Source organism: Lipotes vexillifer, unplaced genomic scaffold, assembly GCF_000442215.2.
Source record: "Lipotes vexillifer unplaced genomic scaffold, Lipotes_vexillifer_v1.1 scaffold835, whole genome shotgun sequence".
NCBI lineage: Eukaryota > Metazoa > Chordata > Mammalia > Artiodactyla > Lipotidae > Lipotes > Lipotes vexillifer.
Window position 1 is genome coordinate 2,397,946 of NW_006774135.1, and position 18,882 is coordinate 2,416,827.

An 18,882-nucleotide genomic window follows, 5' to 3' on the forward strand; every position below is an offset into this window, starting at 1 on the left:
TGGCAGCCGAGGAGCAGCCCCGGCCGCCAGCGCCTGTTGCCCGGGCCGCGGCCACCGCTCTCATGACAACCAGGCCAGCCCGCCCGGACCTCCGCGCGTGCGCAACCCTGCCCCGCCGCGCCTGCGCACAAGGCGGAGTCGCACCGCCTCTTCCTGGGCCTTCTGGGTAATGTAGTTTTCATGGAACGGCGCCTGCGCACAAGGCGGGGTCGTGCCGCCGCTTCCCGGGCCTTCTGGGTAGTGTAGTTTCGGGGGTGGGGGGGGGCGGCGCGGGGCCTTGATTCCCCTCTGTGGAAACCCTCAGGCGCGGACCCACGGTGCGGCCCGCCGCGTAGGCGCCGCCCGCGGGGCCGGAGGCTCTGAGGATGTCTGCGGTGCTCCAGAAGCTCAAGAGGTTCAAGCTGCGGGCCCTGCACAACCAGAAGAAATTTGGGGTGGCGGGCAGGAACTGCGAGGAAGTGCTGCGGAAGGGGTGCCTCCACTTTCAGGTGCCCCGGGGTCCGGGGTCGGGGGGCCTCCGCTTGCAGGTGCTCCCCGGGCTGAGGAGCTGGGGGCCGATGGGCTGCGGGCCTCTGCTTGCGGGCGCCCCGGGCCGCGTGGCGGTTGGGGTGGGGCGGGGGTGGGGTGGGGCGAGTCTGACTGAGCGAGCCTGCCCAGAGCACTCTTTTTGAGCTGGGAAGATGTTGCCGCATCGTCCTGCACTGTCAGGACTGGCCGAGCTCAGGCTGCACCGAGCCGCAGTGCGTCCCCGAGTAATGACAGTCGCTGGGAGGGGGCACTGTCCATATCCCCAGGGCGGAAAGCCTGAGCCTGACCACTGCCGACGGCCACGTGCCAGACCCCGGGGCTCCATCCTGGCTCCTTACATGGGCTTTCGTGGAGTCCACCTGTCGCCCTGTGAATCGGGCGCTAACACCCCCATTTCAAAGATGAGGAAACTGAGGCACCGAGCGACTAAGCAACGTGCCATAGCCACTGAGGAATGGCCGGTGTTTAAACCCCTGTCTAGCTATGCCAGAAGCCTCTTAGCCCAGCCTCTGTAGGTGCGGGGGCTGCAGGCGGGGGGCGGGGGAATTGGGGTCCATCCCGGCTTCTGGGTCCTGGTGCCTGGTGCCGCATCTCAGCAGATAGCCTGAGTGAAGCCTCTGCCCCAGCGCTCAGGAACCCACCCGCTTGGGAGAAATTTGGGGAGAATAGGAGGTGCTGCTTTTGTGCCTCAAAACCAGGGAGTGTGGGAGACATCTAGGCCCTAGGGAATTCCCATTTCCTGTGCTGCGGAGAAGCCCCCAACCTCCTCCTCTGGGTCCTCGGCCCCGTCAGAGCAGGGGGACTTTGTAGAGAGGCCTGGGAAACTTACCCCTTCTGACCTGAGGATCACGACAGCTCTGGCCTAAGACCCAGGGACCTGGTTCCAGTGCTGGTAGGCTCAAGTGCTCCAGGGCACAGGCCATTCCCTGCCTGGTTTCCCCTGGTGTAGAATGAAGGGTTGGGCTCAGAGGCCTCTAAAAGCCCTTTGGCACGAATATTCTAGGTATTTCAACCATTGTTCTTACCCTTATTGAATTAATTTCTTCGACTGGGCTTAGACCAGTGCTGGGGTTGTGTGTGCATGTGTGGGGTGGGGGAGAGGGGAGGAGTTGCTATTAAAAATGGATATGGGGAGGGGGCAGGGTAAGCTGTGACAAAGCCAGAGAGTGGCATGGACATATATATACTACCAAACCTAAAATAGGTAGCTAGTGGGAAGCAGCCGCATAGCACAGGGAGATCAGCTCGGTGCTTTGTGACCACCTAGAGGGGTGGGATAGGGAGGGTGGGAGGGAGGGAGACGCAAGAGGGAAGAGCTATGGGAACATATGTATATGTATAACTGATTTACTTTGTTATGGAGCAGAAACTAACACACCATTGTAAAGCAATTACACTCCAATAAAGATGTAAAAAAAAAATTCATAAAACTGATTGGTGTAGAGCAACAGAGGACTAAACCTCAGCAAGTTAAGAGTCCCTCGTGCTGATCACACTTCCGTGGCCAGAGGCGGTGGGTCCTGCTCAGTAAAGATGTTCTCCTTAACTAATTGGTGCCCAGGGAGAAACTCGAGCTTAGGTGAGATGTCCTGACACCTGTCAGGCAACGAGCCTCATTGATGGGGATGTGTTTACAGGCTTAGTGCAAGCAGTCAAGGGTCATTTTTGGAAGCAGGCTTGGATTTTTTTTTTTTTTTTTTTTGCGGTACGTGGGCCTCTCACCGCCGCGGCCTCTTCCGCCGCGGAGCACAGGCTCCGAACGTGCAGGCCCAGTGGCCGTGGCCCACGGGCCCAGCTGCTCCGCGGCATGTGGGATCCTCCTGGACCGGGGCACGAACCCGTGTCCCCCGCATTGGCCGGGGGGACTCTCAACCACTGCGCCACCAGGGAAGCCCACAGGCTTGGATTTTAAAGTGCCCTGGAGGAGCTCGGTTTGAAGGGTCCGAGTGGTGAATCCTGCAAAGCGGTTATCACCGTGTATCTATTTCTATGACTTTCCAGGTCTTAGAACGACCTACAGTAGGTGCCCTCGTTTGGACGTGCTCTGTACGTGCAGACTGCATCTCGAGTGGGATTCTTTACAGCGTAGTAGTTCCTTCTTGTTCTCTGTGAGGGCTGCAGATGGGAAGACCTCAGGCCGCCATCCCAAGACTGGGCCACCCGAGATCCAGGAAGTAAGCATCCCACCCTGCTCTCCCCTCCCCCCCTTCTTCCCAGCTCCCCGTTGCCGGCTCCACCCTGTGTCTCTACGAGGATGGCACGGAGCTTACTGGAGATTACTTCTGGAGTGTCCCCGATGACTCGGAGCTCGTGCTTCTCACTGCGGGGCAGACCTGGCAGGGTTGTAAGTGGCGGCGACCTTGGAGATCGGTGGGGAAGCTGGTGCGGCTTTGGAGGTGCAGAGGGCCTGCCTGGGGGTGCCAGTCCCGGGAGGGAGGGGGTCTCCCTTACTCTGGACTCTGAAGGAGGAAGCCCTTCAGAGTCCATCCTCTTGGTCAGGAGGCCAGTTGTCCAGCTGGTTGTTCTATGTGTCTTTTTAAGAAATTCCTTTAGTTTTATTTACATTCATTTGAAGTGTCCTAGTAACCCCTAAGGGCAGAAGGGAGGGCTTTGCGGGTGGGAGCCTGCCCAGTTTTGCAGGTAAGGCAGAGCCAGAGAGAGAGGCTGTCCTGTTCTGCCGGGCTTTTTTGCGGAAAGTAATCAATAACCAATCAATAATAAGAACAGAACAGTTTTATTCGAGCCAGACTGAGGACTAGAGCCCAGAAGCCCTCTTCCCAGGTTACTCTGAGAAACTGCTCCAGAGTAGCAGGGTTTTCAGCACAGATTTATGTCTTGTCAGAACAAAGACCATTAAATAAGGCAGGGATGCATTTCTCCGAGGTTTCAAAAAAAACCAGACCAGCAGGTACACAGCGAGTCAGCGTGGGCTTGGCACCTGGGAGGGAGCCTTATGATCGAAGGAGTAACCAGCATTGGTGTCCCAGGAAGAGGGGCATTTAATTTTTATTTTTAACATGGATGTTCTTTACTTCTGGTCAATGCGCCCTTTTCTTTAATAATTAAAGCAGATGTGCAGTGTATGTTTGATCGGCCACAAAAAGACTGTTGTAGTTAGCATCAAATTCAAGCTAACTCATGTAGAAGCCAGAACAACGTCCCTGTATCTCAATATGTAAAAATTTCTTTTATCAACTTTCTAAGGGACGGGCTGGTGGCTGTTGCTATGCTCAGCGTCTGGTCTCTGTCGGGTTTGCGGACACACCGTCCTTAGGCTCCTGTCGGGGCTGCCTTATTGGAGCAGGTGCTTTTGGAGTTGGTTCTTTAGGTGGGTCTGTGCTGGATGACAAGTGATACTCTGGAGCCATAGGCCAGTGGCCAGGTGTATGCCCTTTTCCTGGGAGGGTCATCTGGCCCTTGTGCAAAGGGGCTTCCATTTCAGGAGATGTTTCTGGTGCCTGGGGAAGGAAGTGGAGCTCTGAGGACCGAGGTTGTCCTACCTCCTCTGCTGAAAGGGCAGAGAGAGAAGCCCGAGAGCAGTGCAGGTGTGGCCTTGCCCCTCGGTTGGGACTCTGCTGTCAGCAGTGAAGGTGACATGTCTGCTGTGCGCTCCTAGTGGCAAGCATTCTTCCTCCGTGTACTTCTAGAGAATGAAGTCTCAATAAAGTTGTTAAAAAAGAAAAGAAAAGGAACTGCACGCTGCTTTCCAGAGCTGCGGTCCCATCTTATCTCCACAGGAGGGACGAGAATGGCCTCTCCAGCTCTTGGCATTGTCGCTCTTTTCACTTTAGCCATTCTGGTGGGTGTGCGATGGTGTCTGGACTTGGATTTCCCTCCCGACGGATGGTGTTGACCATCTTCTCCTGGGCTGATTTACCATCTGTAAACCTTCTTGTGAAGTGTCTTTTGTCCATTGTCTAATGGGGTGTTTTTTACGGTTGAGTTTTGTGAGTTTTTTCCTAATATATTCTGGTTGAGTCTTTGTCAGATGTGTTGTTGACACTGATATTTTCTCCCAGTCTGTAGCTTGTCTTTTTTTAAATAAATATGTTCTTATGACCATTACGCTTTTATTTCTGTGAGAAAGATTCCTAAGAGTAGAATTGCTGAGCCAAAGAGTATATGTGGTTTTTTTAAAATAAATTTATTTATTTTATTTATTTTTTTTGGCTGTGTTGGGTCTTCATTGCTGTCCGCGGGCTCTCTAGTTGTGACGAGCGGGGGCTACTCTTTGTTGCGGTGTGCGGGCTTCTCCTCGCGGTGGCTTCTCTTGTTGCGGAGCATGGGCTGTAGGGGTGCAGGCTTCAGTAGTTGTGGCACTTGGGCTCAGTGGTTGTGGCGCGCAGGCTCTAGAGCGCAGGCTTAGTAGTTGTGGCGCACGGGCTGTAGAGCACAGGCTCAGTAGTTGTGGTGTGCGGGCTCTAGAGCTCAGGCTCAGTAGTTGTGGCGTGTGGGCTATAAAGCACAGGCTCAGTAGTTGTGGCTTGCAGGCTCTAGAGCGCAGGCTCAGTAGTTGTGGCGCATGGGCTTAGTTGCTCCGCAGCATGTGGGATCTTCCCTGACCAGGGCTTGAACCTGTGTCCCCTGCATTGGCAGGCGGATTCTTAACCACTGTGCCACCAGGTAAGCCCTGGATTTTTTGGCAGGCGGATTCTTAACCACTGCGCCACCAGGGGAGTCCCTGCAGCTTGTCTTTTCGTTCTCTTAACCGCGTCTTTCATGGAGTAAAATTTTTAATTTTGATGAAATCCAACTTGTCCCTTTTTATCTTTCTACGTGTATGGCTTTGGTGTTCAGTCTGAGACATTTTCACGAAGCTCTAGGTCTTGAAGATTTTCTCTGTCTTTCTGTGCCAGTTGCTATGATCGTGTGACTTTTCTTGGTTAGCCTGTTGAGGGTGGATCACACTAATTGATGTTTGGACCCTGAGTGGCCCCATATCCCTGGAATGACCCTCGGGACTGTGCGGACTGTTCCTCGCATGCGTCTGGACTTCTTTTTGCAGGACGCTGTGAAGCCCTCGGTCCCGAGTGCCTGCTCGGAGGGCTTGCTGCTTTCGGGTGTGAGCGGAAAGGCCCTGGGAGCCAGCAGGACAGTGAAGGGATGAACCTGGAGTGTGAGAGGTCTCGAGGGAGGTCCCAAGACGAGGCGATTTCACTTGGAGGAAGGAAGGCTGAGGGGAAGGGTGGCAACTCGCTTGGGTGGCTTTCGTTTTCCAAACTGTGTCCCATGTCCTCCCTGTCTGCCCTCGCACCAGCCGGGCGCGGGCAGCCAGGCCCAAGGCCCGGAACCCTGGGCTGGTGACTGTCGGGGCAGGGTGTCTGGCTGGTCCCGGGGGAGGAGGTGGTCTCCCCGAGGCAGTGCTCCAAAGCCTGGTGGCCTCTCTGTTCCCTTCGGTGGTAGATGCGAGTGACATCAGCCGCTTCCTGAGCGTGTTCCAGGAGCCGCACGCAGAGCTCATCCAGGCCGCCCGGCAGATGCTCTCGGACGAGCGGGCCCCGCTGCGGCAGAAGCTCCTGGCCGACCTGCTGGGCACCGTCAGCGAGAACATCGCGGCCGAGACCAGGGCCGAGGATGCGCCGTGGTTCGAAGGTGCCTTATGGATTCGGGCCTGGAGGGAGCGGGTGGGGAGTGCTTCCTCGGGCCAGCTTCCTGGGACATGGGATCTGTGTCAGTTCCCAGACCCAGGGGCTCCCCAAGCGTGGGGCCAGGGGCCAGGCAGCCCTGGGACTGGCCGTTTTATTTTTATTTAATTTTCAATTGTGGTCAAGTAGGCATAAGATAAAATTCACCATCTTTACCGTTTTCAGGCATATAGTTCGCTGGCATTAAATATCTTCCCGTTGTTGTGCAGCGTCACCACCATCTGTCCTCAGACATTTTCATCTTCCCAAACTGAAGCTCTGCCCACATTGAACATAGCTCCCCACCCCTCCGCAGCCCCGGCCCCCAGCCTTCTTCCTGTCCCTGTGATTCTGACTCCTCCAGGGGCCTCGTATGAGTGGGATCAGCATCTGGCTTACTTCACTCAGCATTTAATGTCTCCATGGTTCATCCATGTGGAACCAGGTGTCAGGATTCCCTTCCTCTTTGAGGCTGCGTGATATTCCATCACCTGGGTGGACCACATCTTCTTTATCCATTCACCTGGGCTGCTCCCACCTTTTCGATTGGCCTCTCAAGCCAGGCGGAGGGAGCCCTGAGCGACTGCAGCCCTCTTGGGAAAGGGGCTTGGAGGTGCCACCAGGCAGGAGCTCCTCGGTAGCCTTTGAGATGCTCTGTGCTGGTGGACCAGACTTCTCCATAAATGAACAAAATCCAGGGATAGCGTGCAGTTCCCCATTAGAACGTTTCTAGATGGAGCTGAGCAAAATGGCCCTCACCTTCCGCCCCTCCTGGGAGGGCACGGGCCCTGGGCTCCAGGCGTCTTGTCTCTCCTTCTGGCAGGTTTGGAGTCCCGGTTTAGGAACAAGTCTGGCTACCTGAGATACAGCTGTGAGAGCCGGATCCGGAGCTACCTGAGAGAGGTAGGTCCACACTGATGCTGGGTGTGCCAGGCAGGTTTAGGAAGCGGGTTCTGCTGTTGGGACTCTGCTCCAGGGCCAGCGTGGATGTTGGAGGAGCGCACAGGCTGGCGTGGGTGCAGGTTCAGGGGCAGGTGCTGCTGTGGATGCCAGTCTGGGTGCAGGTGGATGTGAGCCAGCAGTGGATGGGCCGCTTGCCTGGGGAGCCCCCCGCACGGCCGACATCTGGCTTCCACTTGTCAGAGCTCAAGCTGGGTCCGGGGTTGCAGACTTTGCCTCCCTGCACTCTGTGTGAACTCTCCCTACGGGCTGTGAGTAGAACCCACCTTTGTACGCCTTCATCTGTTGGGCGGTTCAGTTTCGACGTGAACTCATCCCAAGTAGCCATCTCCGTCCACCGTTAGCTTGGATGGACGCCCACACGGTGGGTGGGGAGGGGCAGCTGCTCTCCTGTCCCCAGCGCTGCCGTTGACTTTCCCGTCTGTGCGAGGCGCAGCTGTCTGACCTCCAAGAAGCAGCAGCAGGGGGTCCGAGTCATGGTGGGTCCAGGCTTTGACTCTGGGCTCCCCTCCGGGAGGCGTGAGAAGCAAGCCGATACAGGTTGAGAGCCGAAACTCTCCCGATGGAGACGCACTTCACCTCCAAGGAGAAACGGGTCCTCGGGCCCAGTGCACTCTGACCCGCTCCCATTCAGCAGGGAGGTGACCCAGCTGACAGATGACCTGCAGCAGGGCAGGCCGCGGAGGGGACTGGTGCCTGTGGTGCCTTGGGGGTGCGTTGCCCCCTCTCTGGAGGATAACCTGGGTGCTTGACTGGCCCCTGAGGCTGGGTTCTGGGCAGCTCTCTTCCACCCTTCATGGGAGGACAGGCGGCAGGGGGTGGGTTTGGGGGCAGCGGCAGGCAAGGGTCCTCAGGCTCAGCCCTCTGTGCCAGCTCCTCAGAGAACCAGTGCTGGAGCCCGGGGGTGGGCTGGGCGCTCCCCGCAGAGGCCCGCGGGAGCCGTTGCCCCTGTGCTGCGTGGCTGGATGTCAGCCGTGGGGCGTCTTGTTCGTCTTTTGCAGACACCACCCCCACCCCTCACCTGCACCCGGCCGCACGTCGGTGCTGCAGAACTGCCCACATGCGCTCTGTTGACATCCCGTTACACAGAAGGAAACCTCAGGACTGGGGTGTCTGAGGTCCTGGGGCCTGGTCCAGCTCCCCCTCTCCCCCTGCTCCCCATCTCTGCCTGAAAGTGGCCACCCTCGGGCTCCTTCTGTTGCCGAGGACGTGCTCCCTGCGCTGGCTGGCGGGCATCTCCAGGGCATCATTCCCAGCCCCTGCTGGGTGCAGCCCCCTGTCCAGTGATGACCCATCTGCTGCCCTGCTGTCACTCCCACTGGGCCAGGCGGTCTCCTCGCTTCTGCCCAGCGCTCAGTGTGGGCCCAGCTGTGCCCATGGGTGCAACTCTCCACCTGCGCCCCAGTGGGCGGCAGTGCGCTGGTCACTCCTCACCTGCACACTTTCTCTCAGGTTTCTTGCTGCAAAGCAGTGGGCAGTGCTTGGGAGACAGGGCGGCCAGGATGCCTGGAGCTTGAGTTCTTATCTGATTGTGACCAAAGCTCCATCTCATGGGCCCAGAGAAATTTCCCAGGGTCAGGCAGGCACAGTCGGTGTGAGCTCAGACCCCCAGACCTCAGGGCCATGCTGGGACCCCAGGGGGCGGGGGCCGGATCCCCGACCTCGGGGCCACGCTGGGACCCCAGGGGGCGGGGGCTCTGAGGGCTGTGGCGTTGGTGGACCGGGACCCCGGCGGCGGTGGGTTTTTCGGGCGCGTGGCCAGCATTCAGCGATGCCCCTGCCTCTTCTAGGTGACGGCTGGCGCCTCCCTGGTTGTGACGGAGGCTCGGGGAGAGTACCTGCGGGTCGTGGGTGCCATGTGCCAGAAGCTCCAGGCCGCCCGGTACAACAGCAGCTACTTTGACAGGGGGGCGAAGGCCAGCCGCCGGCTCTGCACGCCTGAAGGCTGGTTCTCCTGCCAGGTAAGCCACGAGCCTGTGGCCTGGGCCACCCCGGTCAAGGCCTGGTGAGCTGGGGCAGCCCTCGGGTATCAGGGTCTCAGCCAGTGGCTCCCAGACGTCAGTGGTGTCAGAACCCCCTGGAGGGCTCGTGAGCCCCCTGGGCCCCTCCCGGGGCTTCTGTTTCAGCAGCTCTGGTGAGGCCTGAGAGCCTGCATTTCTGACACGTTCCGCAGTGATGCTGGTTCAGGGCCTTCACTTGAGGACCGCTTTGGCGGGTGCAGGCGGCAGGACACAACTGCTCGTGAGCCGAGACCCCGCCCTGGTGTGAGAGGAGAGATGGCATTCGTTTGGGTGGCTGTTGCGTGTTTTGCTCCCTTGGGAAAGCCTGGATGTGGGAGCATCCAGATTTCAGGGTGGTGGCTGGACGTGACATTTCGGGCTCTGGCTGAGCGTGGCACCGTGGTGGGTGGCATCAGCTGGAAGCAGCGTTCTGAGCTGTGGAGACAGCTAAGGGCACATCTTGCTCTTTGCAAGCTGTACGTTGCACTTCCAGTAAAATCCCCTCCTGCCGCTGGCGCTGGGCCCAGAGTGGGCAGGGGTGGGCGCGGCCTCCCTCCCACAGGCCCCCATGCCTCTGCCCCCACCGGGCAGCCCCTCCCAAGCGTGACGGTCCCTGAGCATCCAAACGCTGTTCCTTCCCAGCTGGCTTCACGTCACACCTCACACACAGCTGACCTCTCCCTCCCGGGGGTGTGTGCCTGGAGCCTGGCAGTGTGTGTGGTGGGGACAGAGACCAGACCCTTCACCCCGGCCTGGGCAGACTCTGGGTCAAAGGCCTCTGAGCAAGTCGGGCAGTAGGCTTCCTGCGGGGCGGCTGTGAGGGCCCTCGAGGGCCGGAGTGGGGTTGGGGCTTCAGGGAAGAGGAGATGTTTTCGTACGTCTCCGAGACCCAGCCTGTGCAGGGCCTCAGGGAAATGCTGGGAGGCCGTGGAGGAGACAGGAGGGGAGCAGTCGTGTGATGGGAGCAGCGTGGGGGAAAGCTGGCGCCCCAAACGGCCAGTAGGCTCACTTGTCCCCTTTGCAGACGCAGAGCATCACCCCGGGGTCATGAGGGAATGGGGTGCCGTTCCAGGGCAGGATGCTTTACCTCCTGAACAGAGACTCTCTGTAGGGGCCTGACCCCCGCCAAGGGGTGCCTCCGTCGTGGGTGGAGCGGCAGTGAGATGCTCCTTGGCTTCGTGGCCTTTACCTTCTCTCTTTCGGCCCAGGGTCCCTTTGACGTGGACGACTGTGCTTCCAGACACTCCATCAACCCCTACAGTAACAGGGAGAGCCGTGTCCTCTTTAGCACCTGGAACCTGGACCACGTGTGAGTGCGTGGGGCTGAAGGCCACAACCACAGACCCGGAGTGCACCTGCGACCTGGCGCTGCCCGGCCTCTGCGGCTGGCGGGCTGCCTGGTGCACCACACACCCAGCGCATGTGTCACAGACCCACAGACGTCGTGGCTGTGTGGCGTGGGAGGGGTTGCCGGGATCGTGCGGTGCTGACGCTCCTGGGCTGCGTGGCGGGTGTCACTCAGCGCGGTGGGCTCAGATCCCCGTCTGCACCTGTGCAACCCCGCGCGTCCCCTCCCACCACCAGCGCCCACCTGTGGGCGGAGGCAGTGATCGGCAGCTGCGGGCCCGGTCAGCGTGGCACGGGCGCAGCTGTGTGGGGTCCCTGCCTCGCCCAGGGAGCGGGAGCTCTGCGTTGTGACGTGTAAGGCGTTTCCTGCTTCAAGCAGGGTTAGCAAGTCTTGGCTGGCAGGATCATTTTATGTGTGTATTAGCTCATTCTAAAAACAAGGGCAGAAATGGAAAATTTTATTATTTTAACTGAGATGCTTTTCTTGTTGATCCCTGAACAACGTGGCGTTTGAACTGCATGGCTCCACTTATACATGGAGTTTTCAGTAGGAAATACTAGAGTACTGCTCCGTCCACATCGGTTGACTCTGCGGATACCAAGCCGTGGATACGAAGGAACCCTGCACGCAGAGGGCCTCCTGTAAAGTTACATGTGAATTTTTGCCTGCGTGGGGTGCTGGCTCCTAACGTCCCCTATCTCCCGTCCTGCGTGTTCCCGGGTTGCTCTCCAGGGTGGTCCCACCGACGCCCCAGGCTTCACCACCTCTTGGTATCAGTACTCTTTTTGCATTCTCCCAGTCTGATGGGCGAGAAACAGGTTCTCCTGTTGCAGTTCATTTGCCTGATTACTAGGAAGGTTGAATGTCCGTGTGTTTATTGGCCACTTGTGTTCTGTGAGGTGGCTCTTGCTTCCTCTGCTCAGTTTTTACTGGGCTTTGGCTTTTCTAATTAATCTGTAGGAATTCTTTACACATCCTGGTTACTGATTCTTTGGTGGCTCTTTGTGTTACAGGTATGTTTTTACAGTTTGGGCTTGTCTTTCGCTTCTGGGATGTCTTTGATCGTGATGGGTTTAAATTCCAGTGTACTGAGATGTATCTCTTCTTTTTTGTGTGAAATCCTTCCCTTCCTGTATCATGAAGATATCCTAGTTTTTCTCTACTGGTTGGCTGCGCTGTTTCTGACCTGCCTGGAGCACCCCAAGATGATCTCGGGGCTCCAGGCCATCTGTCTGCTCCTGTCTTTTCACGGCCCACTAGGGGCCACACCGCCAGCATCTGAGGAGGGAAACAGGCCGGCCTAGAAGAGAGCACGGATGACGCAGCAGCGTGCACGCCAGACCCTGAGTCATGTCTCCTGAAACGTGCCCGTTACATTGCCGCTCTTCTAAATACACATACGTCCACATAGATACATGTACTGGCTTTTAATTTAAAATGCAGTTTTTTTGCGGTACGCGGGCCTCTCACTGCTGTGGCCTCTCCCGCTGCGGAGCTCAGGCTCCGGACGCGCAGGCTCAGCGGCCGTGGCTCACGGGCCCAGCCGCTCCGCGGCATGTGGGATCCTCCCGGACCGGGGCACGGACCCGCGTCCCCTGCATCGGCAGGCGGACTCTCAACCACTGCGCCACCAGGGAAGCCCTAAAATGCAGTTTTGACAGCAGGCAGCGGGGGTTTGAAAACACTGGTCTGATTGTTTCCCTGAGACATGGACACAGGCCCACCCCGACTCTGATGGGGCTGAAGCCACAAGCCACGTGTTTAAATAGTTAAACACTAAAGAGTAACAAACTGTCAGTACAGCGCGTGCTGTCCTCCCCCCGGACTGTGTCGCCTCGGCCCAGGCCAGGTTCCTGGTCCCAGGCGGCGGACTTCTCAGGGCTCTGGGACGTGGCCGCAGTGGCCTGCAGTCCGCAGCCTGCCCTCTTCTCTCACCCCTCGGGCCCCCTCACACCACGAGGGCTGCACCACGCATGTGCGGGCTTAGGGGTGCACGTACGGGGGTGCAGCCTGTCCTGGGAGGATGTTCCGCGCCCGAGTTCCTGGCGTGTGGGCTGGGCGGCGGGGCAGGGGTCCTGTTCCCCGAGGGCTAAGGGCGCCTCCTCCAATACCCGGTGTTGCGAGAAGTCTTCCTGTTTGGGACCAGCGCTTCCCTCCCTCTTTTCAAAACCATCCTCAGCCTTTTCCTTAACTTCATTCATTTGGCTTTTATTTTGTATCCCTTCTTTCTACTTTTTTGGGTTTCTTCTTGCTTATTAGTTAATTTGCATCTCTCCTGTTTTCTGACATGTACATTTCAGGCTATCAGTTTAGCTTTAGCTACCACCTGTGAGTTCGGTAATTTTATTGTTATTCAGGTGTAAGGATTCTGTCATTTCCATCATGATTTTATCGCTGCTCCGTGAACTGGTTAGAAGTGGGCATTTGTTTTCAGTTGCTGCCGGATTCCTAGTTGCCTCTCTTGGTGCCCACTCGCTGCTGTGGTCGCTCACGCCTCCTCTGAGCCTCAGTGGCGGGGGTGTGAGTGCGAGTGGCCTCAGATCTGCGTGGCTGGATTTAAGCTGCTGTGCCGGTTTTCCGCCCCTTTCTTGTCGACTCTGCCGTGTCTCCGGGTTTGGGTGACTGTCCCACTGGCCGTGTTATTGCTCTTGTTCCCATGGGGTCCGAGATGGTCCCATCAGAGCTGACGGCTGCCGTCCTCTGCCTGTGTGGTGATGGCCGTGCTCCCCGGCAGGATCGGGCTCTGCCAGGTCAGTGGTGTTGGCACGTCCCCAGCGTCTTTCTGCTGCTGGGACAGCGTCTGGCCACTGTGGCCATTCACCCAGTGTTGGTGGAATAAATAGGAAATGTGTTTGAACTTTAGCCCTCTATTCTGGGTTCCCAGTCCTTCCCTTTTGGGTCTCCCTTGTGCTTTCTGTGTGTTTAACCGAGTTTTCCTTTTCCCTTGCCCATCACCCCACCCTTTGGTGGTTTGGGAAATAGATGTCTGCTTGTGTCCCCTCAGCGGGGCCCCTGAGGGAAGCACGTCGGAAGCAGAATTGCGTCCCCCTTGCCCTCAGGCCCCGTGGAGTCACCTTGGTGTCACCCCCTCTGCTCGCCGTGAGCCCTGCACAAAGCGTGGGCGTGTTCCCCGGGTCGGTCCTCGATTACGCTCACCCACAGATCACATGGCACTCAGGCTCACTCCCTGTTGACGATGAGGGTCGGGGGGTCATAGAAAGGCCCTGAGCGCTTGTTGAGCTGACGTGACTCCAGGCCGGCGGCCACTCGGCCCGCAGTGCTTTGGAGACATGACGCCTCATCTTCTGGCGTCTGTTCACAAGGCTGCCGTCAGTCTCCTCTGCCTTTTCTGTGGCAGCTTTAGACTTTCCCTTTCTCTTTGAAAATGATGTGTATCTAGTACAGATCTCCATTTTAAATTCTGACCGGGACTTGTATTCTCTGCTCTGAAGATGTGTCTGTCTTTAATTTTGGGAAGCTCTTCAGCGTTGATTCTCTGACTCCCCGTCACGTACCTGGACCAGCTCCTCCGTCCTCCTTGTGCTGCGTCTGCTCTTACACATTCCCTTTCCTGGGGACTTGCTGCCACGGACTGAACTGTGTCACCCAAATTCATGTGCTGAAGCCCTAACCCCAGGGTGACTGTGTCTGGGCATAGGCTCTTCAGGAGGTGATTAAGGGTAAATGAGGTTGGAAGGGAGGATCTGATAGGACTGATCTGATAGGACTGTGGTCTCATAAGGAGAGGACTTGCTCTCCACTGTGTGAGGACGCAGCGAGGGGGCAGCCGTCTGCGAGCCAGGAAGACACTTCTCACTGGAACCCAACCACGCTGGCCCTCTGATCTCAGAATCCCAGCCTCCAGAATGGTGAGAAAACTGATTTCTGTTGTTTAAGCCGCCCAGTCTATGGTATTTTGTTACGGTGGTCCGAGCTAATACACTTCCTATACATTCAGTTCACGCATTCTCTCTTCAGCTCTGATGCATTCAGTCTGTGCATGCAGCAGAGTACATATTTCCTTTCTACAAGTGCTTTTGGGTTATTTTTAAAAAACACTCCTCTTCATGCCAGTCTGCTTTCATTTTTATTTTTTATTTTAAATACACTTATCTTATGGTTGTGTGTAAAGAGAGGTCTGGCCTTTGCCCCTGACCCCTGGGAGGTCACCTCTGAGCCCTCAGAGTGTCCTGCCTGCTAGTGTCTCTGTTTCCCTGGGGCTGGGGATCACTGGACAGCCTAACAGTGTGACCAAGGTGGGGGGTTTGGGTCACGTGGTTTCAGCTTGCCCTCTGGGGGTGCTGGGGATGAGGTCAGCCTGTGGGTGGTCAGCTGTGCCCACATGGCAGAGCCCCAGTAAAGACTCTGGATGCTGAGGCTCAGGGAGCGACCCTGTCTGCTGATTCTCCGTGTGTTGTCACCACCACTGCTGGGAGCACTGTCCATGACTCCCTGGGGAGGGGACGGCCGGAGCTGCCCTGGACTCCCCGCCCTGTGTGTCCCTAACCTTGGATGATTTTAATTTGCATGCTTTCGTGGCTGTAAACCGTAACTGTAAGTGTGAAGGCTCTCAGGGCCTTCCGAGTCCTTTCAGCGAACTGTGGATCCTGAGAGTGGTCTCGGGGCCCTGAGCTCTGCAGTTGGCGGCAGAGGGAGTGGTCTGTTTTAAGATCCCTGGGGGTTCTTGGGGGCGCCACCGTTGGCTGCATCCTCCTGTGCATTGCAGTGCATTCCTTGTGCTTTGTGTGTGTCTGGGCCGTGAGTTCATCCTCGGTGGGAGGTGTCTGCAGATGGCCCGGGTGTCCCCACCGAGCGGTTCTGCATGTTTCCACCAGGTGCCCGGGGCTTTCAGTGGGCTTTTCTTGCTCGCGGGTTCCCTACCACGTGCAGTGTGGAGTTGGACGTATGAGAGGTGGGCTGAGGGTCCTGGTTTTCCGTGTGACTGGAAGACGGTCACACTAGTGGTGCCCTGTGACCAGTACCTGCCGGTGTCCTTACCTCGTCCCCCCACGGCATCAAGCAGACGGGAACCCGGGGGTGCCTGGCAAGGGCTTGCACATTCGCCACGCCGGGGAGCCTGACTTGGCCTCCTGGAGGATGAAAGATCCCGCGGGGAGAAGGGCCAGCCCCTGGCCAACCCCCCAGCAGAGTGCAGCCCTGTGACTGGGCCAGGCCAACCCACAGAACCGCTAGGTTTTGGGGGGCTGGTTATGCAGCAGTTGGTAATTGATGCAGAGGCTTTTCCTTCCCCTCCCAAAGCCCTGGACCCCCCGGCAGCACCTGTTCCTCCCCTAATGGCTGGGGTGGGAATCTCGGCCCACCCCTCCTGGCTCTTGAGGGCCCCTGGGGCCTCCATGAGGACCGGAACCCTGTTGAGCTGTGGAGTGTGGCTCAGTCCTGTGGTCCAGCATTGGTTTTTGTGTCTGCAGAGGGGTGCCGCCTTCTTTCTTTTACTCTCAGATACTTATTTATTGTTACTCACCTTTTCTGGGTCATGGGGGACAGGATTCTATGCCGGTCTAGTTGCCGCCAGCCCCCCGAGCTGTGCTGTTTCCAATTCCGTCTTGTCAAGTTTACAAGCTTCTAGGCTGGTTACTTAGTGAGGTCTTTTGAACTGTTGCTTATAAGTGAAAGCAGTTTACACAAAGATAACATCACGATTGTTTTAAGTGGACACACATATGCGTATAAAAGTACAGGATGAAATTTGGGAAGACACATGTCAGACCCGTAATAGAGATCGTCTTTGGGAAGGGAAGGCGGGAAATGAGAGCGAAGGCTGTAGCTGGAGGTGACTTTAGCTTCATTTGTAAGATTCTGTTTAAAAACGTTCGTACAGTATCGTGTGATTTTTTGCTGAGTCTGCACATAGCCAAAGTGTGAACCAAGGAAGCCAAGTTGGTGAGTGAGTGTGATGGGACTACGGTTGGCTCTCATTTTTCTCTGTGTACTTTTCGGTATTTAAAAAAGTACGCACTACCTACTTTTATTTATTTTTTTAATTTGGCTGTGCTGCGTAGTTTGTGGGATCTTAGTTTCCCGACCAGGGGTTGAACTCGCGCCCTCAGCAGTGAAAGCGCTGAGTCCTAACCACTGGACCGCCAGGGAAGTCCCCCGTCTACTTGTAAAATGTGAGAAGCCCGGGTGGCCGGCATCAGGCTCTGCCAGGCTGGCTGGCCCGGTGGGCGTGGCCGCGTGTGGCGCTGGCACCCCCGCCAGCCTGTGGAGGGATGTCCCCAGTGCTCGTTTGATGGCCACAGGGTGAGCCCCTTTCAGCGCCCGCCCTGCTCTGTCTGGGACGGCCTGAGTGCAGTTCCTCTGCCGAGTTTAACCACCTCCGCCTGTCTCTCCTGGAAGCCGCCAAACCTTGATGGATGTCTCAGCCGAGTAGACACCACATTCAACCATCTCTGTGGTTTAACAGAAAATGAGGCCTGGAAGGTGCCTGGGGGCTTGTGACAAGTTGGATGGCAGAGATGGCGTCTCTAACCTTGCTTTGCAGGATAGAAAAGAAGCGCACGGTCGTCCCCACGCTGGCCGCGGCCGTCCACGCCGCCGAGGGCAGAGAAGTGGACTGGAAATACTTCTATCGCCTGCTCTTCACCTCTGAGAACCTCAAGTTAGTCCACATCGCCTGCCACAAGAAGACCACCCACAAACTCCTCTGCGACCCCGGCAGGATCTACCGAGCCCCGGCGGTGCCCCGGAGGAAGCGGCGTGCTCGCCAGCGCCCGTGACGCAGCCCGGGCTGCACGTGCGTCCTTCCAGCAGGTGCTCCTGTTTTTATATTTTTGGCCACTCCGATATTCCCGGACTATTGGAAGATCCTGGTCTGAGCACATTTCTGAAGCTGTCTCCTGACCTCTGCAAGCCCAGCTGCCAGAGGACGATTCTGGTGGCTCCAAGGACGCCCGGGCTCAGGAGTCGCCTCCCTCCGGCTTCACCCACGTGTGCGTGCGGTGTCCCCAGCCAGGCGGCTCCCCTCTCTCCTGGCCACTCGGGCCTCAGGGAGCTTGTGTGAGCCCTCAGCTCCTCTGGGGGCAAACGCAGTGCTCCGTCCTCTGGTCTCTTCTAAATGCTCAAAAGAGTCGTGACCCTTTTGGGGTAAAATACAAGGATATTCACTGCTGTATTATTTCTAACTGCAGAAGGTGGGAAACCCTCCAAATGTCTGTAGGGCTGCTTGTGGCATTATGCTGAACCATAGGAAATTGCTGTTTTTATGGGTCCAAAATGGTCAGATAGATAGCATTAATTTCACGACTCAACCTGACACATCTACATAATGCACAACTCTGTAACGGTTTCGGGCATTTATGTGAGAAGTGGGAAGCTGGCTGTTAAGTGCACGAGGCAGGCAGGTGGCTCGGCCATGCCCAGTGTGACATGGGTGTGTCTCACACGTATGTGCCAGTCATGCAGAGACCATCACTGCGTGTGAAGAGCAGGAAACCTGGGGGGTGGGGTGGGGTGACTGGATCACAAAGGACTAATTTTCTAAATCATGCATTTTATAATACTTGAAGTTTTTGAAATGAGCATTTATTTCATAAGTTTTTTAAATTTACTTTTTAAAGTCACATTTTATAATACTTGAATTTTTACACGTACTGTATAATCACAAAAGCAATAAAGATTTTTTAAAAATAGACACGTCAAAAAAGTTTGCCCTCATTGAGAATGACAAAAACGAGGAAAAAAATGAGTAAATGACTTTTAAGGAGCCGTGACCCAAATCATTCGATCTTCGTCACTGAAATATACACACACTTTAGAAGGTGCCAGTTCAGTGTGGGATTTGAAAAGTGCTGTTTCAGTTCATGGCACTGATCTAGTCTGCTGGGAAGTGGGGACGTGGGAGAGGCTGGACGCCCCGGAGCGTGGTGGGTCCCATCTGTGCAGTAAGAAGGCCGGACCAGGCCCAGTGGCCCCCACCCCGTCCCTCCAGCTCCGCGGCTGCATGTCCAGGGCAGGGCTGCCTGCTCTCTGCTGCTGGAGTGTGCCTGTTACAACCTCTTCGTGACATGTTTCTGGAGGGCAACTCAGCAGAGTTGTCATAAGGACCCCTTCCTTCCCCCGCCCCTGGCCTCTGGTTGCGCAGGGCTGCCCGGGCACCACGCCTCCCCAAGAGCCGACTGGTCAGGGCTTCTGCTGCCCACATCGTGCCGCCTCGGTGCAACTGCCAGGAGGAGTGTCCGGAAGCTTGTGCCGATCTCTCCTGGACTTGGCCCCGTGCACCTTTTCCCTCTGCTAATTTTAATCGGGGTGACCAAGAGTGCAACAGCTTTCCCGAGTCCTGTGAGCTCTGAGAACTGTCGTGCCTGAGGCCAGTCCTAGGTCCCCTGCACAGACGTGCGCAAGGAAGCGGGATGAGCGGTCGATGGCAGTCGACAGAGTCGCAGGACTGCTCGCAGGACGCACC

The 18,882-nt window shown here is 56.9% G+C and overlaps 1 protein-coding gene across 1 annotated transcript; it reads left to right on the top strand.

Moving 5' to 3' along the window:
- Positions 1-365: 365 nt before the first annotated feature.
- On the top strand, positions 366-17,197 carry DFFB (DNA fragmentation factor subunit beta). Its single transcript, XM_007448983.1, has 7 exons — positions 366-488; positions 2,746-2,872; positions 5,932-6,120; positions 6,976-7,055; positions 8,903-9,073; positions 10,321-10,421; positions 16,963-17,197. The coding sequence occupies exons 1-7, from the start codon at positions 366-368 to the stop codon at positions 17,195-17,197; spliced, it is 1,026 nt and encodes a 341-aa protein (XP_007449045.1).
- The last annotated feature ends 1,685 nt before the right edge of the window (positions 17,198-18,882 follow it).

What these genes read in the sequence shown, in the direction of transcription:
- DFFB (XM_007448983.1), top strand. Translation starts at nt 366, where the DNA reads ATGTCTGCGGTGCTCCAGAAGCTCAAGAGGTTCAAGCTGCGGGCCCTG. An exon ending in GGATGCGCCGTGGTTCGAAG is followed by an intron (nt 6,121 to 6,975) that starts GTGCCTTATGGA and finishes TCCTTCTGGCAG; the next exon opens with GTTTGGAGTCCCGGTTTAGG. An exon ending in TCCGGAGCTACCTGAGAGAG is followed by an intron (nt 7,056 to 8,902) that starts GTAGGTCCACAC and finishes TGCCTCTTCTAG; the next exon opens with GTGACGGCTGGCGCCTCCCT.